The 27,623-nt window shown below is 47.1% G+C and overlaps 1 protein-coding gene across 8 annotated transcripts in view; it reads right to left on the reverse strand.

The window, feature by feature from the left end:
- The window catches only part of CACNA1A (calcium voltage-gated channel subunit alpha1 A), a 286,551-nt gene that overhangs the window by 193,024 nt on the left and 65,904 nt on the right, over positions 1–27,623 (reverse strand). For 6 of the 8 annotated variants that reach the window (XM_059389171.1, XM_059389172.1, XM_059389169.1 and 3 more), the window contains exon 3: positions 19,188–19,481. The exons of 1 other annotated variant lie outside the window; for it this stretch is intronic. In XM_059389171.1, coding sequence (XP_059245154.1) covers positions 19,188–19,481 — 294 coding nt within the window. Of the gene's footprint in view, positions 1–19,187; positions 19,762–27,623 lie in introns of those variants that run through there. One more of the 8 variants, XM_059389173.1, reaches the window with a different exon arrangement.

The following is a 27,623-nucleotide window of genomic DNA, read 5'->3' on the forward strand; positions in this document are numbered from 1 at the left end:
CACCCAGGCACCCCTGCCCACATCTCTTAATTCAATTCCTGAAGAGCGTCTTCTGTTTCCTACCGATACACCATGGGATGAATTTCTAGCCAACAGAATGCTGGCAGAAAGAGGAAGAGAGGTTTACTACTTCTGCTCCAACCCTTAACATACATGGATATACCTTTTCTTTTTTTTAAGATTTTACTTATTTATTTGACAGAGAGAGATCACAAGTAGGCAGAGAGGCAGGCCGGGGTGGAGGGAAGCAGGCTCCCGCCAAGCAAAGAGAGGGGTACGGGGCTTGATTCCAGGATCCTGAGATCATGGCCTGAGCTCAAGGCAGAGGCTTAACCCACTGAGGCACCCAGGCGCCTCTGGATATACCTTTAAAGAGATGACTCCTACCCAGTCTCTGAGGTTGGCTCCACCCCCAATACCAGCCCATCATGTGACTCAAATCTAAGCCAATCACAGCATCCCTTTCCCACCTCCCAATTCCCGGAAGAGATTGGTTCATGCATGAGCACCTGATCCCAGCACAGCCAATCAAAAGCAGTAAGTCATTTGCTGAGAATGCTGGTAAAAATGGCTGAGAAAGAGAATTAATTTGGATATTTTGGGAGGACCAAACCGTTGGAACGGCAGTCATGTCCTGGCCAAAGGGAGAATGGAGCTAGCTTCAGAAAGCAGGGCCCGGAAACCAAGGCCTAATGATGTCATCTGATCCCTGGATCCAGACATGCTGGACACCATCACTCCCTGGACTCTTCCGTCCCTGATCTATTAAATTCTTTTCTTGTTGCTTAAGCCCCTTTGACTTTTCTGCCCCTGGCAACAGAAAGGCACTAATGGATTTAGTAGGAAAATGTGTGTCAGGTCTAAAGTTCAGAGCAGGTATTTTATTTTCATTCTCCCTTTACAGTCCAGGAAACTGAGGTCTTGTAAGCTACTCAGGTGCACCCAAGAGGAAGTGGTCTGCAAGCACCTGCATGGGGAGCTGGTGTGTGACCTCCTATTAACCAGATAGGGCCTGAAAGTCAAGGACTGGATTCCTATCCCTAAACCAACATCTTTTGTATGATCTCTGGGGTGCCAATTAACTTCCCCTCATTCTATAATAAAACAGATTAAAATCCTTGTCTCTCTCCACCACGCACCTCCTAGGGTGGGCTGGGGGGTGAAATATGAAGCAATAACGAAAGGCATTTTGAAGGAAAGACCATCAAAACTCATTGTTGTCATTGTTATTAATAAATGGCCATTGTTGAATTGCTTCCAGAAAACCCTGGGGGCCGGGGGCTGTCCAGCTACTCTCTTGGCTAGAATTCCAAAGACCATCTGTGGCAAATACGTCCTCCAGAGCACATACCCTTGGCATGAACACAAACTGCTTTTCTCACCCAGAAAACTCAACCAGAAAAGGAACAGAGATAGAGAGCGGGGAGAGGAAGGGGGAAAAGATCACGCCAGCTCAAACAACTTTCAATCTGAGCCATGATTTCTATCTCCACAGCCACCATTCCATTCCAAGGCACATGGCCTCTTCCTTGAAGGACTAGAGCCAGTTCCTCACTGGTCTCCTGGCTTTTTGTTCTCGCCTAGGGCCCAATCCATTCTCCACACAGTAGCCAGTTGCATTATAGTACGGCTTCAGTGGCCAGATGGTGCCTTTAAGATAGATACCACCTTCCTAAACTAAACATCTGCCCCAGGACTTTTCACATGCTGCTTCCTCTGGTTAGAACATCTTTCATATTACTCCTGCCCTGACTCTAGCAGAGTTGCACTAAGGACTCAGTTTATCACACTTCCCTGGGTGGGGCAGATGGTGGTGTTACATGCTCCTCACAGAGCAAGCTCGAGTGGTCTCTTCTTATAGGGCTTACAGCATTTGTGACTGTAAACTAAGTAGCTACAACTATTTATCTGTCATCCTTGCTGAACTGTAACCTCCATGAGAGCACTGTCCACATCTGTTGTGTTTATTGCTGTAAACCAGTGTCTAGTACATAGTCAGTACTCAAAAAGTATTTGTGGCTGACCCATTGAGTACAAAAACAGATCAGACCAAAGGAAGTAGGAGTTAAACAGTCAGAGAGGTTGTCTCATAGATCATGAGGCAAGTCATTGGAATAAATGATGCTGGGACAACTCTTATGGACATTGGAGTTCTACTGCATACTATACGCAAAAATCAATTCCAAGTTGATTGAAGACAGAAGGTGAGAAAAACTATAAAACTTTTAGAAATAGCATACAACATCTCCATGACCTCAGAATAGGGATGGTTTTCTTATATAACATATAAAACCCATAAACTGTAAAGAAAAAGATTTCTAAGTTCAACCACATTAAAATTAAGAACCACTGTTGTCAAAAGACATCGTAAAAAAGGATCAAAAGGCAAGCCAAGAGAAGATACTGCACATCCTATAATGATGAACGACCTATTTCCAGAATAGACTGGGGCCATCTACAGATCAATAACGGAAAAAAAAAAATCAACCCAATAAAAAAAGTGGACATGGTATGTAGGGTGCTTCATGAAAGAAGGAACTTGAATGCCCAATAAATATAGTAAAATGCGTTCAGCCATTTTGTAATCGGGGAGCACAGGCAAATCACAACCAGAAATCACACATCTACTAGAAGGGCTGCAGCTAAAGTCTGACAATAGCAAGTGTTGGTTAGGATGTGGAACAACTTGAACATGCACTCACTCACAGCATGAGTGTAAATCAGTACAAACACTTCGCAACACAGTTTTATATATTTAGTCAAATCAAAGATGCACTAATTTTAATATCCAGAAATTTTGCACCAAGGCCTCTATCCTCAAGAGACTACTGCACCCATGCAGCAAAATCCATAAAAAACAAGCAATGTGGCTCCTGACGGTGCCCAAAAGGAAAACAAACTCACATGTTCATCATCAGTGAACAAATATGACCACGAAGGAGCCACAGAGACCACAATAAGGATGAATTTTACAAATATAATTGCAGACCAATGAAGCAAAACACGAAACCATTCATATCACCGAAGATTATTTATACTAAGTTCAAAACCACAGAACGTTTAACTACATCGCTTAGGGATGCACACCTAGGTGGTGAAACCACAAAGAAGAGCAAGCTAATGGTTCCCATACAGTCTTCACCAGTGCTTTGTGAGCCAGAATGGGCCTATGGGAGAATCTGAGGGGTCAGTGGCTCTGGCTCTTGAGCCACGCAAAATGGACATTTGCTTCAATGGTTGGTCTTTAAAATGTCCATCTATGTTCCTGTATTCTTCCCCAGGTTTGGTCTCTCTCTCTCTCAGGCGCGCGCACGGACACACACACACACACACACACACACACACACACACACTCACACACTCAGCCAAAGACTGACGAGACACAATGAGACACGTACACCAAGGGATGGTTTCTGAAGAGAAAGGGAAAGGGGACAAAAAACCCAGAGAGAAAATGAAAAGATAAGAGGGACACAGGAAATGAAAAAGGCAAGACAGCAAGAGTCAGGAAATGAGAAATGGAGAGACAGAGGGAGGAAAAGATTGTCAAGGGTAATGGGGAGGGGAAGAGATACAAGACACAATATTCTCCCTCTTGTTTCTTTCTTCGCTTTTACTGGATTTCCCATTCCTCTGCCTCCCCATCGGCTTCCTCACTGTCCGTCTCCCCCCCACGCCTCACCCCAGCACCACCCTCCGTGGCCTCCCTACAGTTCAGTCTCTGCTTCTCAGATCCCTCCCCCCCACCCCATCCTGCCCCTGCTTTCCTTCCCCCCTCATTTCTTTCCCCCTCCTCTTCTTCCTCCGCCACCCCTGCCCCCCTCCACCTGCCCTTTGAACATTCATTTGTCAAGGGGTTGCTCTGTGCCAGACACAGTGCTAAAGACAGAGGGAGGCCACAGCTGGGGGACAAGGGACAGTGGGGCTCAGACAGGGACCTGGGGGCCACCTGCGACTCTCTCTCCCTCATTAACTTCACTATCAAACACTCCTGGCGTCACAAGTTGTAGGTCTTCTTTATGAAATATTTAACTAGGAGAAATCCAGCTGGGAGGAAACCTCTCATTTGTGGCGGCGCCAGGAGAGCAGAACATGGGCCTGCTGCTGGCATTCACTTGGGATGATGGCAGGCCCTCGGTGCCCAAGGGGGCCACAGGTGGGGGCCAGGAAGACTCTGACACCAAGAGAGCTCACAGTTTCCCTTGGATGCTTCAACCCCCCAGGTTGAAGGGGGGCAGAGGGGGAACTACCCAAACTCCAAAACCAGAATAGGTCAATCCAAGAGACAGGACCAGAGGAGCCAGAGCCAAGGGTGGGGCAAGGGGTAGGAGAAGGCAGGGGATGGGGAGTAGCCTAATGAGGGCTGGAATTTCCTTTGGGGGATGATGAAACTATCTTGGAACAAGACAGAGATGATGGCCACACAACTCTGTGAACGTGCTAAGTATCACGCAGCGGTGTGCTTCAGAATGGTTAGTGGTTAATTTTATGAATTTTAACTCAATTTTTAAAAACCGTTAAAAAAAAAAAAGGTCTCATTTCCTGCACTCCAACTATTAGCTCTAAGGCTGCTGACCTCAATTTTAAGAAATTAACACATTTATGTAGGGAGCACTCACTATGTGCATCCCAGGCCCCCTGCTCAGCGCTTTGAACTCACAGGACCAAATGAGGGAGGGAGATGCCAGCATGTCCTGGAACTTGAGGATCAGAGAGGGTAAGTGACTTGCCCAAAGTCACACAGCTCCAACTCCAATCTACCTGCCTTCCAAGAGTTCTTAACCACCTGATGGACTCTCTGCCAATCCTAGCTGAACTTTAGAACTACCTGGGGATTTTTAAGAACACCACGTCCAGGGGCAGCCCTGGACCAATCTCACCAGCACCTGTGGGGTGGGGCTCAGGGCATCAGCATTTCTAAAACTTCTAGGTGATTCCAAGTCTAGCCAACCTGAGGATCTCCTTGAAATGCAGATTGGGACTGAACAGATAGAGGGGTAGGGGTGGGGACTGAGATTTTGTATTTCCAACAAGTTCCCAGGAGATGCGGCTCTTGCATGTTCTAAACAGCATATCCTATATTCCACAGCAATGGAATGTTCTAGATCTGTGTCATTCAGTAGCCACCAGCCACATGTGGCAATCTAGCACCTGAAATGTGGCTCTTAAAACTGAAGGCCTGACTTTTGCTTTTTGTTTAATTTAAATTAATTTTAAGGCAATACAGCCACACCTGGCTACTGGCTACTCTACTGGGCAGCATGGGTCTATACAATCTCCAAGGAAAGGAAAAAATGGGATCTCAAACGGTTAGGAAGAAAATGGTGCCTTAAAACCTTCCTAAAGAACCTAGAGACAAAAATAACCTGGAGTGTGATCCCCTTGCCTGCACCTTTAAGAATGAGAAACACTCTTCCAAGAAAGGAAGAAATGCGAGAATCCCTTGGGTCTTCTCCATCTTTCCTTCTCCAGCATTGCCCACCAGCTCAGGGCCCCTCACCCGCCCCCTTCACCAGCCTTCCCTTGGGTCTCTCCAACCAACCCCTTTCACCCCCTAGACAAAGCCACCTATGAAACAGACCTCTAGGCTCACCCCACCAGCTTCTCACCTTCCCTGCTCCAGAATCATGCCCACCCCCATCTTGGGTATCCTCTTGTCTTGGCTCAGCGCCAGCAGTCTGCCCTCACCGTCCTGCTGTATCTCCTATCCCTACTTTACTTTTGTACCATAGCATTTACTACACTCAAACAGGTCCTTGGTCTGTCTTCCCAGCTAGAATGTCAGCCACATCAGGGCAGCCGCCTGTGTCTGTCTGTGACTGACTGTGTCAGTGCCCAGACCAAAGAGGGAATAAAGAGCTTCTGCCACTTGCTAAAGCATGTACTCTGTGCCAAGCATGATTTTTGACATTCACCATCGATTTCACCCTTCTGGCCTCCCTAGGACTTAAATACTATTTTACTCACAGACATTGTACAGATGAAAAAAAAACCGAGGATCTCTGAAGTTAGGTAGCATCCCAAAGGTCACAGCCCTGACAGAGGGAAACCACCCAGTCCTGAGTGACCTCAAACCCTGTCCCTTAACTACTCCCTTGTGCCAGCTCTTGCCCACGGGCACTCCAACTTCTCTGGAGCATGAATGCCTTCCCAGACACAACCTGAGCTTTTGCCCCTCTGGGACTTTGTCCCTTGCTGTGCTGATACCTGTCCAGTGAGGTTCCCCACTCTCTAGATATGTGACCTTGGCAAGTGACTTTGGCTCTCTGAACCTCAGTGTGCTCATCTGTAAAATGGGGCCAAAAATAAACCCACTGAACTCTTAGGGCAGGTATAAAGATTAAGTCAGCCAAAGTAGTCTTCACACAGCCTGAGAGTCATCAGCTATGCAGAAAGAGAAGCTATTAACCATTGTCCAAAAGCACCCAGGGTTCCCACATCCTCCCAGAATAAGGCACTTCTTTGCCAGGGCTCCTGAAATCCAGGACATGAATGAGCAGAGGAGAGAGGAGAGGACCCACTCATCATGAATGTGGAGAATGGTCCAGGTGCTTCTCATCAAGTTTTGGGGCAAATGAAGGATCCTGTTTGGTCATTTAGAAGAGCCATGGCTGGCACACAAGCTTGGACAGCTTGCTCTAAATCACACGGTGGCTACTGCGCCCTGAGACACCAACAGGGGTCCACAGAAACACAAACTATTGCACTGATGAGGGGGAATGCTAACGCCTAGCCCCTTGAACAACAGTGCAGCCTAACTTATTCATCGTCCGCTGGGTGCCAAGCACTGTTCTAGGTGCTGCTTGAGCCTTACGACAACCCCGCGAGGTAGACATGATGTTATATGCATCTCGCAGACGAGGAAGAAGATGCCCAGCAGGTTAGGCAACTCACCCAGGATGATGAAACTATAAAGAAATGTCGAGATTCGAACCCAGGAAGACTGGCTCTACAGCCCTCCCTCTTAACCACCGCGCTGGGCTGCCTCAGACCCAACAGAGAGCCACAGAACCCCTGAGTGTCTACATCTGGTGCATTTCCCCAGAAGATACCTGCAAAATATCTCTAGAGAAGACAGAGCAAAGACATGACCAGGGACATCATGAAGGAAATGCAGATGGCCCACACAGACCCAGAAAATGTTCTACTTCTTCAGTTCCTGAAAGTACACATTGTACCCCAAGGGGATCCCACTTTTCGCTTATGTCTCTGGTAGAGATGAAAATCAAGGGCAAGCCAACTGGTTCACGGAACCAAGGAAAGGGGACCTCCAGGTCTGAAAGAACATGGACTTCCTGCTCCTTACCATTTGGCCCCAAAGCCTGACATATGACCCAGCGCTGTCATTTCCAGGACTCTGTCCTAAGGAAATAGTCATATCTTGTCACCTTCCTGACCTCATCTGCCCCCTCTCACCTGCCACATAGTAGGTGCTCAATAAACATTTATAAGTAAATGAATTCACTGTGAATGAATGAATGCACTTCTCTCTCTGCTCCCATCTCTAAACTAACCTGCCCCGGGCACTGTCTCTTGCTCATGCACAAGGCCAGCCTGGGATGCTGGGTCTAAAGGAATAGAGAACCACGGTCTACACCAACAGCACCCACCACACCAGGAGCCCAGAGAAGTGAGACACGATTTAAAAACTGGGCAACAGAAGGAGAAGGAAAGAGAAGGAAAGGCCGCAGCAGCTTTCATTCCAACATATTCCAACTCCGGCTGAGATTTCCTTCTATATACTCATCTATATTTACATCAACGAATCTGTCGGTAGCAAGCCTGTTGCTGATCGTGTGAGATCTAAAGTTCACAGAAAGCTGGCTTAGACACCCAGCTAGGAAGAGAAACTGTAAATTCAATTTAAGTCACCCAAAAACCCGAAATCCACCCACTCCCCTCCAGGAAATCTGTGATATCTTTTACATCAGGATCTCTCAATCTCAACTCTACTGACACCTTGGGCTGGATGATTCTTTCCTGGGGTGGGGTGGGGTGGGGGGGAACAGATGGGGCTGTCCTGTGCATTTTAGGACACTCAGCAGCAGCCCTGGCTTCTGCCCACTACATGCCAGTAGCACCTTGCCCTCCACGGTCACGACAACCAGAAACATCTCCAGACATTGCCAAAAGTCCCTTGGCAGGAGAAAGCACCCCCAGTTCGAAAGCACTCTTTCCATGCAGCCCAGGAAAAACTCCGAACCAAACAGCAGTTCTTTCCCTGCCCCTCCCCATCAACTTCCCGAACTTTGAGTCACCTGGTCTCGAAATCTCTTTTACAGATTCAAAGACAGTGCAGGTGACAGTTTTCAAACTTCAGCACCTTATCTAGAGCAGGATTTTATTCCGAAAATAATCAGAGCCGTGCACAAAGAGGCACCAAGATGTTCGCTGCACTGTTGTTTATAAGGAAAACAAACATACAACTGAAGGTGGTTTCATGAAGTAGGATACATCCATAAAACGGAGACTGTCAGATATTAACAGCAGTCTTTTCTGGGGTTGTTGCCAACCCATACAGCACCACTGTGTGAATTTAAATAAGACACCCCTTTTTCAAGTTGTTAGGTCCATCTGTCAGAAAGTTGTCATAATATCTTCATTTTTCTAGAATAAGATACTAAGCTTTCATCAGCTGGGAAATTGAAATAATAAATGTACAGCTCCATGATGTCTATGAGATACGATACCCTTGTGCAATGTACAGCCTGTGCAACGGTACATGGGAGCTCTGATGCTTTCCAAGCATATCTAGTGGCATGGAAATGTGTTCACAAAAACTCATAAAAAGGGACAGAATGAAATGCATTAAAACATCTCTAGAGATTCCCTCTAGATAGGAGACTATACATATATTCAATATTCTTTGTACTTCAGATGTCCAATAAATGAAGAGGACAGACCTCTTGGAGGATGCAAGCCTTGCATTGAGACCTAAGTAAGGGGAGTCAACCCTGGGGAGACAGGTGGAGAGAAGAGCCAGCACAAACGCCTTCGCCTTCGGATGCAAGTGAGCTGGGTGTGGGCAAAAATGGTCAGTGGAGCTGAGACAGAGCTGAACTGGCAGAGAATAGATGAGACAAAGAGAAGACAGTGACTAGATCGTGTGGGGCTTTATAGGACAGTGATGCATCTGTAGTCTGTAATCTGTAATCTCTGGTCAGTGAGTAGGAATCGAGGGCATTTATCCAATCTGCCACTATCCACCGATGGGGTAAATTCCAAGGAATTCCACTTCCAGTCCCAGTGAGGAAATAAATAAAACCAGGTGGTCCCAGAATTTTCATCATCTTTGTCAACAACACGGTTTATTTTCCTCATCATTACTCAGTTAACTAACATTTATGCATGATACAGCACCGGCACTGCTGGGGGGTGTGAGGAAGGCGAAGTTCTGTCTCCTACCCTCAAGAAGCCTTCTAATTAGGGAAGCAAGCCCTAAACACACACTTTCACTGATTGTCACAAAAAGCATGCAAGAGTCATTTGATGCTGAGAAAAGTACAACGAAGGCGGCAAGTGGAGGGACTTCGTCATCAACAACCCAATCAGAACACCAACTATAACAGACACCCAACATGGACAACCACCTGCCAGACACACCCTTGTCTTCAACATCCCCCCGCCACACTCACCCATCGCTCCACGCATCCATCTTCTTACCCTTCAGTCCAGTGCAGTCATCTGCCCATCTACTCATCCACCCAAATACTCATCCATCGGTCACCCAACAGTCTACTACTCAACCTCTCATCTATAACCCATCCACTTACTCATCTGATCACCCACCTACCCAACACCATTCATTTTCTTCTTCCTCTCTCCCTCTTTCCCTTCCGTCCTTCCTTCACCCCCTCCCTCCATCCATCTGTCCAACCACCCACAGATCCATCCATCCATCCATCCACTCATCCCATACTAACTGCATGGGATGACCCTTCTCCCCTACAGACCAGAAACATCCATCCTTGATGCATAACTTAAAAGGCTGCACTGTGGCTAGGAACGGGCCAGACGCTTAAATTTTTTTTGCATTCGAACAACTCTTCCAAAGGGAATTCAAGTCTATAAATGTGTTTGACTATTTCAATTAGTTCAAGACCCCAACTCTCCAGGCAGGAACAGGGGCCATCTGGCTGAGCCAGCCCTTAGAATGAGGAGGAAACGGAGAACCAGCTTAGCCAGGGCCTGTCAAATGGCTGGTGTTCCTTAAACGCTGGTGAATCTCAGCTGATTCTAGCTGAAGCTAGGTTCCCAAGTACACAGACTAAAATTAACACCTTGAATTCATTCATTCAAAAATTATTTATTCCTCACGGCAGCACTGTTCAAAATAGCAAACATACACGCACGCACAGGCACTCATACACACATGCAAACTGGAAACATCCCAAATGTCCATCACCCAGGGAAGGGGATACATTGTTGTATCATCACAGAATGCAATATTAGGCAGAGAAAAGAAATGACCTACAGCTACACTCAACAGCAGATGAATCTTAGAAACATACAATTGGGTGGAAAAGTACAAGGTCCAGAAGGCTACAAAGTTCAGAAACCAGGAAAACTAAATTTATGTGAAGGTGCATGTGATAAAACCTGTAAGAGAGGAAGAAGGAGAAGAGAAGAAGACACACACACAGTCCAAGAGACAGCATCCAAGAGACAGGGGCTGACTTTGGGGAACGCAGTGGGGGAGGAGCAGGAGGAAAAGGGAGGTCGGAGACCACAAATGGAATTAGGTTACTGATATGTTTAGTTCAGGGTTTCTCAAAGCCCACTCCCAGACCAGCAGTAGCAGCACCGCCTGGGAACATGCTAGAAATGTGGGTTCTCAGGCTCCACCCCAAACCTCCTAAATCAGAAACTCTGGGGGTGAGGTCTGGCCCCCTGTGTCTAAATAGCCCTCCAGGTGATGCTGATGCATGCTAAGGGGTGAGCACCTCCGTCTCTTACAACAGATGATGTTGTAACCCCTAGAGGGCTGGGGACCACCCCTGGAGGACCACTACTCCAGTCTGTGACGTATGTAGCTGGTCCACCAGCATGTCCATATCCTAGCACAATAAATAAGGAAAAACAAGTGGAAGGACAGATAATATTGAGAACGTATGGTGAAGCTCTAACAGGATTAAAGCAACAGGCTCATAATGGAAAGCACGAGAAAACACCCCACGGATATTTATTCAGCCCCTGTAGGCGCTGGGCTCATGGCCAGCGTGGTGGCCCCATGAATGCAGCCCTCACTATTGTGGGGTCCGAAGGCCATCCTTTTGACAGCATAATCTTATAAACCACATGGTTTCTGGGTACAGTATCTTTTACAGTATCTCCCAGAATTCCCTGGGTGTAGGGTTACTCTGCCGATTTTACAGATGAGGAGACTGAGGCGCCACTAATAGGGGCTGGAGCAGAATTGGGCAGTGCGGGTCACCTATCCTGAAGCTCTGTACGCTTTGCCTCCACCCTAAGTCACCTCCCCTGTCCTGCCTCTTCTCCTCCTCCACTCCTTAGTGCTATTGCTCAGAGAGAAACATTCCTACACGGACTCCACGACTTGCCAAACATTTCACGGAGCAAAGGAAAGCCGGCATAGCCTCCCATGCCTGTTATCTTTAATAAGGAAAATAATAAAGGTCAATGAGATAAAAGAGCATGGCATGTTCTAGAAGGTCAGAAGCCATGTTACCCTCCCTTCCCCGCCACTGGCAAGTTCTAGGTCTGCCTCTGTGTTCCTCTGAGACGCATCTGTCAACTTACTCTTGAAATCAGACTTAGCTCTTGTGCAAAAGTACTTGCATAAAAATACTTTAGAAATTGATTTAAAATTATATATATATATATATTTTACACACAGACCTAAAAGGAGAACAGTACTTAACAGCATGAACATTATTTACTGGCAGGTGGGCGACAAAGCTGAGTTTCCCTCACAGCTCCGGAGACACGGCCCAGCCTCTGCAATAATGTCATTCTGGGGAGGGACTGCTAACTCTGAATTCCAAGTCCGACCTGAGCCCTGAGTACCTCCACGAAAGACCAGAGGATGTTCCCAGTCTGAACAGAAGATAAAAGTCATCTCTGACCCAAGAGAGACGACAAAACTTGATCTGGACTTAACTCAGAAATTTCACTACAGAGCTGGGATCTCTCTCGCATTAGCTGCCTTAAACAGGCAGCTTCCGAAAGCACAGTTCATTCCAATAAAAAGCCCCAGCTTTTCAGAGGGGAAAAGCCACCTATCTTCTTCTTTCCCGCATACTAGCACCACCTCTTATTCCCCTATTCTCTCCCTTCTTGGGTGTTAAGGACTCACCAGGAGGGTGACCGGTGTCCTGCTTTGCCCAGAACTACTAGGTTTCCTGAGATGTCAAAACCAGGACAGTCCTAGGCAAACTGGGACATCTGGTCATCCTATCCAGACAAGGACTAATGCCCAGTGGTTTTGGAAACCCAAGTTGCGGAGCCCACCCCCTGGTTCCCTCTCCTGCAATGTTCTTTGGCTTCTCTATTCTCGAGGAGGTATGGGACAAGTGAGAAATAAGAAAGAAATTGGTGGGGAGGAAGTACATTTTAACCCCAAATGAGCAGGGTTCTGCTGTTAAACCCCACCACTGGTTGCCTGGGGTGACCTCAGCAACTGTCCTAAGGCATTTGGTCTCCATCCTGGGCTGGACTCTTGGCCAGCTCCGAAGAAGGAGATGGGGTGTGAGAGAACAAGGAAGCTAATTACATACTTTAAAACTCCCTCACCTTGTCACCCACAAAGGGAGGGATCAAGGGACAAGAAGACAATTAATTTTATCTTAGACCGAAGGGAATAGAAAAATAGGTCAAGTGGGCACGAATCTTCCCCCTTTAAACCTTCCAGAAAGAACAGCGAATACAGAACATCTGAGGGTTGCTTTAAAGAGTGCCACACTCAGATTAAGAAATCCAACCTGGCCAGTCACGGGGCCACTCGTACCCAGAGAACCTGATTTCCAGCCAAAGTTTCCAGAAAAGACCATTAGGGGTAAAAGTGCTCTCTAACATTACAGCTTATGTATTTTGGAGCTTCTTCATGCCTGACACAACCCGAGTGAGCATTTAGCACGTGTGAACCCACTTAACCTCCCCAGTTCTCCAAGGGGAGACACTAACCTCATGACGGACACTGAGGCTTTGATGCCCAAAACAGCCTGGCTGGGGAGCTGCTCAAACTTGGGACTGGCCATCCCACAGCACAGGATGCTTTCCCTCTCCTCTGTCATATTTTGGGGTACCACACCAATCCTTCCCAAAGAGCCGAGTTAGCATTCCCCAAAATGTATTAACTGTGGGGCTTTGGGGCTTTGACGGTATCTGGATCGAACCCACTTTCGCGGTGCCGCCTTCCATTGTTGATGGAGGGCTTATGTGCCTTGCTACTGGGGAACGGGGAGGAGAGGGGGTACATAAGCCCCAAGCACCCACGAGACATCCCTCCACGTCCCTGAAGAAGGACTTCACTCTCAAGAGCCACTGTCCCCCCAACTCCTCGAGCACTGTAACTTCAGAGACCTTCTTTGGTTTGATAACCTCATGTACACATCCTCTTTCTGATTCCCTTCCCCACTGGTCCCCTGTACCTAAAACCCACTGAAAACCTCAAATGTTGGACTAAGGGCAGAGCAGATCTATAGGGTGTGCAAATGGGTGGTAAGAGGCTTTTTCACTCACTGTAAGAACATCTACGGAGTACTTACTTCGTGCCAGCTGTGGTGAGGCTGCGGGGACAAGGGTGACAGGCATGGACAGGTCGGAGCCTCACAGCCTCAGAGCCTGACTTTTTACCATGAACGGTGGAACCAGTGCACTCCAAGTAAGAGAGTCCCTTTCCCCACACTGGAGACCCCCTTCCTGCCTCTTCCCCATTTCTCTGATGGGTACATAATACTACCATATCCAGCACTGTCTATACACTCCCACAATCCTTTACCTAAACCCTAGACGCCAGACGTGCTTTGGAGTTTAGAATTTGGTGCTTTTAAAGGGATAATGAGGACATGAACGTAAAATGGGCACAGCCACTTGGAAAAAATAGTTTGGCAGTCTCTTATAAAGTTAAAGGTATACTTAACCGCACACCCCAGCAATCTGACTCTTGGGTATTTACTTACCCAAGAGAAATGGAACGTACATTCCCAATGTTCCCACTAAAACCCATCTGCCAATGTTTACAGCGACCCTAGTCACAATTGCCCAAGCTGGACACATCCCAAATGTCACTCAACTGGGAAATGGATGAACAGACTGTGGTCCAGTCATCCCATGGAATACTACTCAGCACTAAAAAGAAACGAACTACTCCTATGCACAACAAAAGGAATAGATCTCAAATGGCTTCATGAAAGCAGCAAGGCTTCAAAGGCTACATACACAGGGATTCTATTTCTATGACCTCCTGGAACAGGCAGAAACATAAAGATGGAGAACAGATCCGTGCTTGCAGGGGTCTTGGGTAATGCAGACTCAGAAAGCATTACGGGATCTCCTGGGATGATGAAACTGTTTGAGATTTTACTTTTAAGTCATCTCTCCATCCAACATGGGGCTCGAATCCACAACCCCAAGATCAAGAGTCGCACACTCCACCGACAGCTGGCTAGGCTCCCTGAAACCATTTGCTATCTTTGTTTTGGTGGTGGCTCCGTGACTGCATGCGTCTGTCAAAAACTCACAGTGCTGTATGCAAAAAAGGGTGAAGTCTGCTAACTAATTTATACCTCAATAAACCTGATCTTGGGGAAGAAAAAAAAGAAGAACAAGAACAAGAACAAGAAGAGAAAGACCCTAGGATGTACCTATGATATGACCTGGCTACTCTCAGTGGACCCCACAGATCACGGCCTGGGCAATCCCTAGAATCCTGCTGGAAAAGCAAAACTCTGGGCCCCACCCCAAACCTGCTGGGCCAGAATCACTATCTGAACGAGCCAATCCTCACACACATGAAAGTTTGGGAGACACTACAAGGCATACATAACAGAGCATATCAAACATTTCTGCATCAGAACACCTCAAAACGTACATCATGGGGGAACAGTCAAGATTGTACGTAAAGACTATAAACTCAGGTCAGTTCCAGGTAGGATTTTACCCCTGCATGATCTGACGTTTTGCTTTCCAGAGCTTTTGGGGTTTGGGGATTACAGAGGAGGGATCGCACCTTTGTGGGGAAGAAAAAATCCCAATGGAAAAGCCATGCTAATTCTTACTTCCCAGAATTCTGCTTTTCTGGAATTACCAGCCGTGCCGGTCTAGTAGAAGTTTCATAGGGGTCACACTGTCTTGCCTTCTATAGTAGTATCTTCTAGCACATTCTACTTTTCAGGATGAGCGGAGGGCTTATAACATGCTCCAACTTCTCCCAGGGCTCCCTCTGGTTCCCATACAGAACATTCCTCTTTTAAAAAACTAGGGAACACCAAGCGGCCAATGTCCACAGGTTACCTGATGTGATGGGACTCGACTCCTTATGGAGATGGCCAGAAACATGGATGAAAAGCTGGAATCTTGCGGCCAAATCGGGAGACCGAGTGGGACAGCACACAGATCTGGGCCGCGGCTCCTGCAAAAGCCCCAGTTCTTACATCGTGCTCAGTGGGAAATCTGCTGGCATCAGCAGGACTGGGGGAAGATGACATTCACACTGGCGTTTGGTAGCACATCAGAAGGAATGAGTGGCATTAAGTAGGGGCTCTGGTAAGGTTGACAGATGCACCCTATTAAGCTGACAGATTTGAGCTCCTTAGAAGCCAGCACCAGACCCCATCATGGCCGCACTGAAATGAGACTCCCGATCACCAAAAACATGGAACCAAGGTGTGTGGTCAAGACAGCCTGCCGCCCAGCATACTCCGAAAGAAAAAGGCAGCAGTGTGAATCTGAACATCAAAGATTTCCATTTGGGTGTTCTTGCTTCAGAAGAGAAAACTGAAATGAAGGAGAACCCTTAATTCCCACTGCTGGCTTCAAGCTTGGAGGGGCCGAGAGAGTAGGGTACAGAAGGGTAAGGCATTGCTGTGGCCAAGTGCCGGAGGGCATGGAGACTGGAAGGCGGCCCCCTCCACCAGTGAGCCATGCTAGAATTTGCACATGCAAGTAACACCCTTGGGCCCTATGGAGTGTATAGCCAAGTTCACGGAACGTTCGCCTGCTCCTCCCGAGACAGTGAAGAAGGTCCTTTCCATAGTCCTCTGCACCCTTAGTGGATGTCATTTCCAAACACACACCCAGCTACACATGCATCAAAGAATGGCAGGGCAGTTTCATTCCCAGGCGCAGACCCAAGAGAAATGTTCAACCCAAGACGTGTACAAGAATGTTCCTAACGATACAATCTGGAGACTGACCAACTCACAAGTAGAGGGAACAAGTACACTGTGGTAGAGTCACACAGTAAAATGCCCAGAGCCACGAGAAGGAGCCACCTCCAACCACTTGCGGGAATCTCGATGATTCTCACAGGCATCCTATTGAGGAAAAAGAAACCAAACACAAAGGAACACAGTCTGTGCCTCCACTGACCGGAAGTCCCAATGGAGGAGAATGAACCTGTGGGCTTAGAAGTCAGAGTAGTGGTTAACCTTGTGGCGTGAGTGGTGAGGGGGAGGGAGGGAGCGGAGGGGGCCTGAGGGGGGCATCTGGGGAGCTGGTCCCAGCCTCTTTCTTGTCCTGGTACTGGTTGCAGTGGTTGTGATCACTTTGCGAACACATATTAAACTGGACTTGACTTGAGTACTTTTGCATACATATATTAGCCTTTATTCTAAAAGTTCAGAATAAGTACCGAAAGACATTATCTTAAATGGCAGAAGCGTTTGGATACAGAAGCCAGCGTCTGCTCTGGTACCCTGGCTCGACGGCATTTCTCCAGTCCATCTCTTTGTGCTGGCCCCCGAGTCCCTCATCCAGCGCCCCTGCCCCCAGCTCTCTGTCCTCTCTCCTCTCAGCCCCCCAGCCCCCAGAAGGCTTAGACCTGGATTACCCTGCTGGGTGACAGATTGGGGGGGATGGAGAGCTTTCCCTTCCAGAGTGGGGCTGTATAATGTGTTTGCTGCCTCGGGCCAAAAAGAGAATAAAAACTGTCTGCAGAGAACAAAATGCACAAACTCACAAAGCAAGAAAGCCAAAGAAAACCTAAAGTACCAGCAGAATGCTCCCGATTCACCTGCATCCCTCCCCAGAGATTCTTCCTTCTGAGAGGTCCCTGGCAATCCCCTCTCTCCCCAACAGCTCTCTGATCTGCAGGATTCAGTCTGGACGGGGTGAGCTGAGGACACAACATTAGGACTCCCACCTCCTTCCTTTCCTCTTAGAAGACTCCAAATCCAGGCTCCAGAAGGCGATCTAAAGCCATTTTCAACATGGAAACCTGTCAGCCCAGTGATTCCCTCCTGGACACCCCCTGGAGTTATTTGAGCACGCACACATTAACATCATGCCACCCTCCAAGCCCCCACCGCTCCTGAGGCAGAGGGTGGGGAGGCAGGCAGAGTGATCACAAGACCCCTGAGCATTTCAGTGGGTCTTCACAAGGTTGGAACTTGGGAGGCAAAGTCCGGGCTCCCGGTTTGTGCACCAATCCAGATGACATCGTGCTCATTTGCCCCTCCAGAAAGACCCCAGCTGAACCTCCTCATTTTGACCACCCTCAAAGTAGACTGTTCACACCAACACCTCACAGCCCTCTTACAATTTCAGCACCCAGAAGCCAAAAGCTTGCTCAATTTTGAGTTCCCCTAAAAATGAATCCACTAGCCACAGAGCTCCTCAAATAAGCAACCCCAGGACCACCCGGGGCCCAGCCCTGTTGAGTATATAACAGTTGAAACCAAACACAACAGAATGGGGGCTCATTGCTGAGCCTCAGGGGCCCATCCAGCCCCGTTCATTTGTACACGGAGGGCAGCCAGTTGGAACCAAGCCAAGGAGCAGCACATTTGGGCATGGCACAGTGGCCAGTCAGCCTGGGGAGCAGGGTGCGTCCCCCCACTTGGAATCTGGGTCATGCTTAGATAACTGCTAGAAAGCCCGACTAATTACCCATCCTTGCCTGCCTACATCTCAACAGATGTTAAGCCCTCCTCAAGGTTTATTTCAAGCAGGCACAGATTTAAAGAAACACAAGGGGGATCTGCATTTTGATAGCATCTCAATAGAGAAAATGTGGTCTTCACCTTCTTCCTCTGGATCTTTGATTTAAAGGGGGGGAAAAAAAAAAAGGCATTTACCTGCCCAGAGGTGTCCACATGGAGGCTGATTCTCCTGGTGTCCCCTCCCGGTTCCCTAGGGTAGGAGAAGGCAAATCCAACCCAAGGCCTGACACCGTACCCTAGGAAGGACCTGCCACCTCATTTCCTCTTGCCCTGTCTTTCTTATTGAAATAGTCCATCTACGTCTTCCAGGTCAGGGCCCCAGAGAGGGCAAATGGGATGTTTTCTGTACCCCAAACGATGATGAGGTCCCTGGGCAGTGGCTGAAGGAAGTGGGACCAGCAGACATAGGGGAGAAGAAGTGCCCTCCAACCCACCACTGCCTTTTTCAGATGGGGGCCAAAGGCCCAGACCGGGATATGAGCTCGGGCAAGTGCTGGCCCCTCCGTGTGAAGGCCACATGTTCTTCCACCAGCTCTTGGCCCTGGGAACCCCTAACCGCCCTGCCCTACGAGAGCGGTCCCCTCTTCCGGGGAAGGCAGGGGTGGAGAAGCCAGTGAGCTGGGTTCGGTCTCCGGCTCTGGAAGCTCCCGTGGATTCCAGCGAGGGCCACCTAAGGAAACCCAACCAAAGCCCCCGTGGTTCTCCTGCCCTGGCCAGAGAGCCCAGGCCCCGGCCGGGTCCATGATCATTTGGGAAAACTCTGACCCATCCAGAACTGGCTCTGAAGCTCCCACCCAGGCCCCTATTACGACCCCAGGGCCCAGCCCTCGTTCTGGAATCCACTTCCCCGGTTCCCCCACCCCAAGCCTCCACGGTAGCTCAACCCAGCTCGGGGTGGAGAGATTCTCCACACTCCTCCCCGGTGCCCCCTCTCCCAGCCCCTGGAAGACCCCCCCACCTCCCATCAACCCCCGGGTCTCTCTCCCAGCCTGGAAGAGGGGAAGCGGAGGGAGGAGGGGGAGGCGCAGCTGCCGGGGTTCGCTGCCGGGTTCGGGCAAAGGATATGGCCATTCGGTGATCTTTTTGGCGTATTTTCTCACCACGTTGTCCTCGCTGAAGAGGAATAGAGACCGGTTGACCGTGAGGCAGTTCTGTCGGACGGGGATGGGGTTGTAGAGGGCCATGGTCCGCGCTCTCTGCGCCATTGACTGCTTGTACATCCTTTGCGCCCCGGGCTGCCCGCCCTGCCGGCTGCCCCCGGCTCCTCGCCCGCCTCCGGCGCCCACGACCACCCCGGCGGCTGCCCCGGAGCCTCCTCCCCCGTAGCGGGCCGGCATCTCGTCTCCGAAGCGGGCCATTCTGCAAAGAGCAAAGGGCTCCGGGTTACGCTGCGGCGAACGATGCGGAAGACGCCGCCGCCGCCGCTGCCGCTGCCGATGCTGCCGGGGCTGTGAAGACGGCGGCTGGAGCTGCGACTGCGGAGACGCTCCACGGCCCAGCCCATCGGGCGGCGGCGGCTCGGCGCCTCGGGTCGGGGGCTCACAAGGCGGCTGCCCGGCCCCAGCCGGGGATAGCGGCTCGGGACATCTTCCTGGCTGACCCCGGAGAAGGAGGGGCGGAGGAGGGTGCGGGGGCGGGGCGCGGGGGCCGGGGAGGGGGAGGGGAGAGGGAAGCGAGGCAAAAAATAACCGAGGAAGGAATCCAGGCAATCCCCAGTCCACCCACTCCGGAGGGAAAAAAAAAAAAAAAAAGAAAAAAAAAAAAAAAAAAAAAAACAACGCACACCCCCTTTAAGACACGAACGGTTTGCAAAGGACGCCCCCCCGGGACGCAGTGGAAGCTTCAAATTCCTCCGAGGTCCGGGTCAGGCTGGCATCTTGCAAAAGGAGTGCGCTCGGCCCATTAGAAAAAAAAATTGATCAAAAAAATAAAAATAAAAACCAGGTCCTTGCGGGGGGGGAGGGCAGCCCCCAAAATTTAAAAAAAAAATCCCTCTTTCTGCTTGCTTGAGTTCCTAGACCTTAAAAAGGCTGAAAGATCTGTAGCCAAATAAATAAATAAATGAAATGAAATGAAAAGAAAAAAATATTAACGGGAAGGGAAAGAAGGGGAGGGGGAGGGAAACGCTCCGGTGGGCTCTTAAGGAGTCTTGAAGCCGCAAGGTCCGGGTGATTTTTTTTTTTTTTTTTTTCTTTTCTTCCTGAATCACCAGCGGCTGCCTCTTCTGTTCACGAAGGAGTGTGAGTGTGCGTGTGCGCGCAGCCTTTCGCTCAACCGTGCCTCATCTTGGGGTTAAATTGCAGCAATGAAATCCTGAAAATTCCCAACAGGGGAAAAAGAGAGAGAGGGAGAGAGAGAGGTATGCGCCGTTCGCTTAGCCACTCAGTAGCTGCTCCCGGATGCTGCAATGCCTGGCGTTCCCCCCCACCCCCCCAATGCCTCCTCCTCCTCCTCCTCTAGGTTTTGCTAAAATAAGACGGGTGTGGAGGGGTGGGGGAAGAGAAAGGAAGAGGGAAAATGGGCTCAAAGGTCTAAACCACTGGCCAGCGAAGCTCCAAAGAGGAGCGATTGATGAGTTTAACGGGAGAAAGACCCACCCAGAATGTCGACACATGATGGCCCACGACCAATCGCGGAGGCGCGAGGGGACCCGGCTCAGCGGAGTTTGTGGGGGAGAAGTGGGGAGAGCCGGATGGTCGGGAGGCAGGGGGGAAGTTGGGACGACAGATTCCTCCTCCCCTGGGAGGAGACCTTGTTTTCCGAAGGGTTTCATTTCGGTTGCAGACAACCGGACGCTCTCAGCATCTTGCAAGGAGGAGGTTAAGAGGAAGAAACTTAATGATAAAAAGAGAAGGAGATTCGTGTCCAGGGGTGCAATTAGTCCGTCTCTAAACAAATCTGGTCCGTTGAGCAAAACACGCTTTTTGAGGAAAACGATTTGGGGGCACTGCTGTCAAAGTTTCAAGTCACTGAGGCCGGGCAAGCTGGAATAAAAGGCTTAGCTCCTCTTTGAGAAAACTCCAGAGGTGGCAAATCTTAACTGCTTGAGGCAGATAACTAAACCAGGTCCTAATATTGGGCATCGTGTTCACTTCCCTCCAGAACCACTGCAGTTTATTTCCCATTCCCTTTTTTGTATTGTGAAGTTGAATAAACACACAGAAAAATGCCTACAGCGTAAGTACAGTTGAAGACTTGGTTGTGAAACCAATGCTCTTGAAACTAACACTCAGGTCCAGGGCTACCAGTGGGACATCGCCAGCTTCCCAGAAACACACACACAGGTCTTCCCCCAGCCATAATCACTGTTCTGACTTTATACTATTAACAACCTTGCTTTTCTTTATACTTTTACCTTATTGTGCATTCCCAAATAGTACAGTTCTACTTGGCATCTTTTTGGATTCTTACATAAATGGAATCATACATACAGTATATATCCTGTGATGTCTGGCTTCTTTGGTCCAACATAATGTCTTTAAGACTCATCTGTTGTCATGTGTAGCTGTGATTGATTCACTTTCACTGCTACATAGTATTCCATTGAAAGAGTATGTCACAATTTGTTTACCCATTATCCCACTGATGGACATTTGGACCGTTCCCAGTTGGGGCTTTAGACATTCCTGCCCCAAATACTCTGTGCCTGTGAGCATGCATTTCTGTAGGAATAGCCTTCGGAATGGAATTTCTGGGTCCCAGAGTATGCCTACCTTCAGGTTTGTAAAATGTCACCAAACTGTCTTCCAACGTGGATGTACCAAGAAACCACTGAATTTTTAGGAATCCATGTATAGGCTTAGAGGGCAGGAGTGAGGGTAAGGGTTAAGAAACAGGATGAAGAAGGCAAATATATATATATTTTAAGCCTTAGCTAGTTGAATTTGAGTTGATCACCCCCATGAGTATTTTGGAACATTCTAGAAAAGATACATCTTTATATAAATTCCCCATTCTGTGCTATGAGTCATCCTTTACAGGTTGCTTACAGCATTTTCAAGATTTTCTAACTTGTGGGACGCCTGGGTGGCTCAGTTGGTTGGACGACTGCCTTCGGCTCAGGTCATGATCCTGGAGTCCCGGGATCGAGTCCCGCATCGGACTCCCAGCTCCATGGGGAGTCTGCTTCTCTCTCTGACCTTCTCCTCGTTCATGCTCTCTCTCACTATCTCTCTCTCAAGTAAATAAATAAAATCTTTAAAAAAAAAAAAAAGATTTTCTAACTTGTCAAAGTATGGACAAAATGATAAAACCAAGACTAACTAGAGTTGCAAGGAGATGGAGCATATAGGATTCTCGACAAATAGTAATGATTTTTGTATTTCCTGTTACTTCATATCTCAAGGGCAAATGATAGCCAGTGGAAAACAAGAAGTAATCCCAGGTGCGTGGATGCCAAAGGCCAGTCATGTAAGAAGATCATGTTGTGCAAAGCAAACTTACAATAACTTGTTTTTATGGACTTTCCTGAGAAGACAGTGGAGTTTTATAGCACAAGTGTTACCTACACAGATTTCCAAAGACCCCAAAGTCTTTCAGGAAAGAGTGACATCTCCTTGATAAGGTATTTATGAATGTCCATACATGCAGGTGAGAACAGAGGATCCCCAGCTATATACAAATGCATGGACCAATCTCACAACCATTATGCTAAGCCAAAAAAGCCAGACACATAGTAGAACATAGTATATAATTCCTATTATATGTTGTTCATACAAGGGCAAATGAAAAGATATATAGGCACCTCTATGCTCATTGCAATGTTATTTACAATAGCCAAGATATGGAAGCAAACAAGTGTCCATCAATAGATAAATGGATAAAGAGGAGGTGGTATATATATACACGCACAGTGTACACACACACAGACACACACTGGAACTATACTTCTATGAGTTATGCAGTTTTCTGTGTGTGCTATTCTTCAAAAGAAAATGCTTGTCATGCTTCTGAATGTAGGTCCCAAGTGGCATCACTTGGCATGGTGACCTGTAATTCTCATTGTGCACTTTGACTGTGAAGTCCCTACAACAAACACTGGTTTTTATTTATTTATTTATTTTAAACTGGAAGACAACATTCCTCTGGAATGCTCTAATCCATGCCTTGACAGCAGATAAGTTGACTACATATCAGAACCACTGACAAAGTGTTGTATAATTCAGACTCCTGGGCCCTCCCCTCTACCCAAATTCCCATTCAGCAAGTCCTTGGGGGTATAGCTAGGTTTGGCAATCACTACTCTGAAAGGCGAACTTACCATCCCTATCTTGGCATTCTCTAGATTTATCAAGGGGGCATTGTTGGCATTTTTGGTGGAAAAATTCTTGTTGTTTGGGTCTGCCCTGTGCTTTGTGGGCTGTTTGGTATGCCTGGCACATGCCCACTAAGTGTCAATGGTACCCCAATCTTGTGCCAAACAAAGGTATCCATACACAATTCCAAATGCTCCCCACCAAAGTGGCACAAAGTCTACCCTTTCCTCTCACCAAATGGCATTCCCAAAGTGTGTCTGATTATGAAGTTCGAAATATCTGAGTATACCTCTTCTTCCTCAGAATCTTCCTAAGACCTCCAACCCCCTCAATTGCTCAATCAGCCTTTTCTGAAAAGAACTTAACTCAGGCCCCCTAAAGTGTGACAGGGCTCCAAATACATTATCCTTATAGATTCACTTTACAAAAACAAACAAACAAAAAAATCATGTAGCCAAAGGAATGAATCCCTAATGTTAGAATCTTAATATCACCTAGGAAATGGGATGGATGGGCAAGAAATCTTCATAGCCCCTCAAATAACTTTAGTAGGTAGTATCTTGCATCCCATTAATCCAAATTACTAATGTTGACCAGTTAGAATGGTATAGAACCTCATTAGCATCATAGATAGAAGCAGTTTAACAGCAGGCCTCCAGGAATGAGTCTCAGCCATTGGTTCTAATCTAACACATCTGCCAGCTGGAGGTTTAATTTATCAATCAGCAGCAGCATTACCATACTGGCTTTGAGAATGTTACTCAATTGAATAGGGCTAGCATCTCTGAAATAAGTTCTCCAAATAAAAAACTGCAAATCGCATTCATTTGGCTGTTAAAACAATTACCAGCTAATCCAGTCATGTTGAGTTGCAAAAATGGATCAGCCAAAAGACATTTGGTCTCTGCCTTCTGGTCTGGATACCAGTCTGGGAATGAGTACCAAGATCTTTGGGAGATAGAGAGTATAAATGACAAAAAATAAATCTTATAATCCAGACATTTGTGGGTCACGATGTAGCAGTAATAGTGAATCCAGAGATGGAATGTGGCCGTCACTCCAGACATGACATTACAGAGCAGTACATGCCCTACAAATTTCTAAAAAGAAATGAGGCAGAGCCTCATTCTAGGTGCAGACCTGGATTCAAATCCTAGCTATAGTGCTTCCTAGCTGTGTGTTTTTGGAAAAGCTCTTAGCCTCTCTGAACTAAAACTTCCTCATGTGTAAAAAGGAGACAAATCTCCTTACTCCACAGGTAAGGAGTAAGGACTGAAAGGACTAATTAAGATTAAGCTTAGCACAATGAATTAATAACACAATTAGCACACAATTAATAACCAAGAAATGGTAAATAGATGTTTAAATCACCACCATCTGGAAAGATATTCCATGTTCATGGATAGGAAGACTCAATATAATCAAGATGCCAGTCCTTACCAGCTTGATCTATAGATTCCCTGCAATCTCAATCAAAATTGCAGCAAGTCAAGCTCAGTGGGAAATCTGCTTAAGGATTCTCTCTCTCCCTCTCCCTCTGCCCCCGCAAATAAAGTATTTTTAAATTGCAGCAAGTTATCTTGTATATATTGACAAAATCATTCTGAAGTTTATCCAGAGAGGCAAAAGACCCGGAATAGCCAACATGAACAATGTTGAGGGGAGGAAAACAAAGTTAGAAGACGGACACTATTCAACTTCAAGACTTACTATAAAGCCACAGTAATCAAGAAAGTATAATATTGGCAAAAGAATAGATAAATAGATCAATGAAGCAGAAGAGAGAGCTCAGAAATAGGCCAACTGATCTTTGACAAAGGACCAAAGGAAATACAAAGCAAACCTGTCTTTTCAATGAATAACACTGGAATTACTGGACATACACATCCATAAAATGAAAGAAGTCTGAACAGATCTTGTGCTTTTCATATACATTAAAATGGATCACAGATTAAATATAAAAGCAAAACTATAAAACTCCTAAACGATGACATAGGAGAAAATCTAGATGACCTTGGAATGAATTAAAAAGTTGAACTTCATTAAAATTAAAAGTCTCTGCTCTGCAAAAGACACTGTCAAGAGAAGAGAAGACAATCCACAGACAGGGAGAAATAATTTTCAAAGATATGTATGATAACAGACTGTTAACTAAAATATACAAAGAATTCTTAAAACTCAACAATAAGAATGTGAACCTGATATTTAAATGAATCAAAGACCTTAACAGACACCTTGACAAAGATACACAGATGGCAAACAAGCACATGAAAAGATTCCCTGCATCACATGTCATCAGGGAAATACAAATTAAAACAAGGATATACCCCTACACACCCGTTAGAGTGGCCCAAATCCAGAACATTGACAACACCAAATGCTGGCGAGAATGTGGAGCAACAGGACTCTCACTCACAGCTGGCTGGGAATGCAAATTGGTACAGCCACTCTGGAGGACAGTTTAGTGGTTTCTTACAAAATTCAACTTTCTCTTACCATAGGATCCAGCAATGGCACTCATTGGCATTTACCCAAAGGAGTTGAAGACTTCTACACAAAACCTTGCACACGGATGCCAATAAGCAGCTTTATTCATAATCGCCAATACTTGGAAACCCAAGGTATCCTTCCATAGGTAAATGGATAAACTGTGGGACATCCAGATGATGAAATACTATTCAGTGCTAAAAAGAAATGAGCTCTTGAGAAGTTAGAAGGCATGGGGGAATCTTTAATGTGTATTATTAAGTTCAAGGAGCCAATATGAAAAAGATGGACACTGCATGATTGCACCCATATGACATTCTGGAAGAGGCAAAATGACAGAGACAGTATAAAGATCACTGGTCACCAGGGTTAGGTAATAGACAGATGGAGCACAGAGGATTTTTAGGGCAGTGAAACTACTCTGAGACTACAATAATGGATCACGTCATTACACATTTCTCAAAATCCACAGAAGGTACAATACCAAGAGTGAGCCCTAATGTAAACTATGGACTTTGGGTGATAATGTGAGTCTGTGAAGGTTCATCAGTTGGAACAAGTGTACCTTCTGCTGAGGATGTCGATGATGCGGGAGGCTGTGTGTGTGCAGGGAGTGGGGTATATGGGAAATCTCTGTACCTTCCACTCCCTTTGGCTGTGAATCTAAAACTGCTCCAAAAAATAAAGTTTATTTTTAAAAATCACTGTAAGTCACTTTTCCATACCTGGGATCTGAGTCTGTGTATGTCACTCACCCAGACTGATTTCAATATTGGAGAATTTTTATTTTTTTAAACAAACTTTTTATTTTGGAAGAATTTTGGATCTACCAAAAACTTTAAGAGATAGTACAAGAGAATTACCCTGTTGCTCTTCATCCAGCTTCCCCTCATGTTAACATCTTATATAACCCATAACTAAGAAACCAGCACTGGTACAATGGGAGAGAGAGAGCGTGAGCGAGTGCACTTGTATATGAACACAGTGTGGGGGAGCACAGAGATGGAGAAGCAGACTCCCAGCTGAGCGAGGAGCTGGATGGCTGCAGGACTCAATCCCAAGACCCTGAGATCATGACCAGAGCTGAGGTCAGACACTTAACTGACTGAGCCACCCGGGCGCCCAGGTAGTTTATTAACTTAGCCCTAACTTTATTCAAATTTCATTAGTTTTCCCACCAATAACCTTTTCCTGTTTGGAGATCCCAGCTGGGATGCCACATGCTATTGAGTCATCTGGTCTCCCTACTTCCCTTTCTTTGCGATCGTTTCTTTCCTTGTCTCTCACAATCTTGATAATTTGTGGGAGTACCTGGTCATGGATTTTGTAGATGCCCCTTGGTTTCGGTTTATCTGCTATTTGCTCATGATTAGACTGGAGACTCATTTGGAGACAGTTGCCTGCTGTCTATATGGCTCTGGACTCAGGAGAGAATTTGCAACAGGGACACGTTTGGGGGGCAGCCCTTAAGCGATGTCCACATCCTGATTTCCAAAACCTGAAAACGTAATCTTATTTGGAGAAAGTGATCTCCGCAGATGCGATCAAGTCAAAGGATTTTGGAGAGGAGCTTATGCTGGATTATCCGGGTGGGCCCTAAATCCAAGGACAAGTGTCCTTATTATAAGAGACCCAGAGAAAGAGAAGACAGACACAGAGGAAACAGCACATGCAGACAGAGACAGAGACAGAGGCGAGGCAGAGGTTGGTGTGAAGCCTCCATAAGCTGAGGAATCCCAAAGGTTGCCAGAAACACCAG

The sequence above is a fragment of the Mustela nigripes genome, chromosome 2, assembly GCF_022355385.1.
Source record: "Mustela nigripes isolate SB6536 chromosome 2, MUSNIG.SB6536, whole genome shotgun sequence".
In the NCBI taxonomy this organism is placed as follows: Eukaryota; Metazoa; Chordata; class Mammalia; order Carnivora; family Mustelidae; genus Mustela; species Mustela nigripes.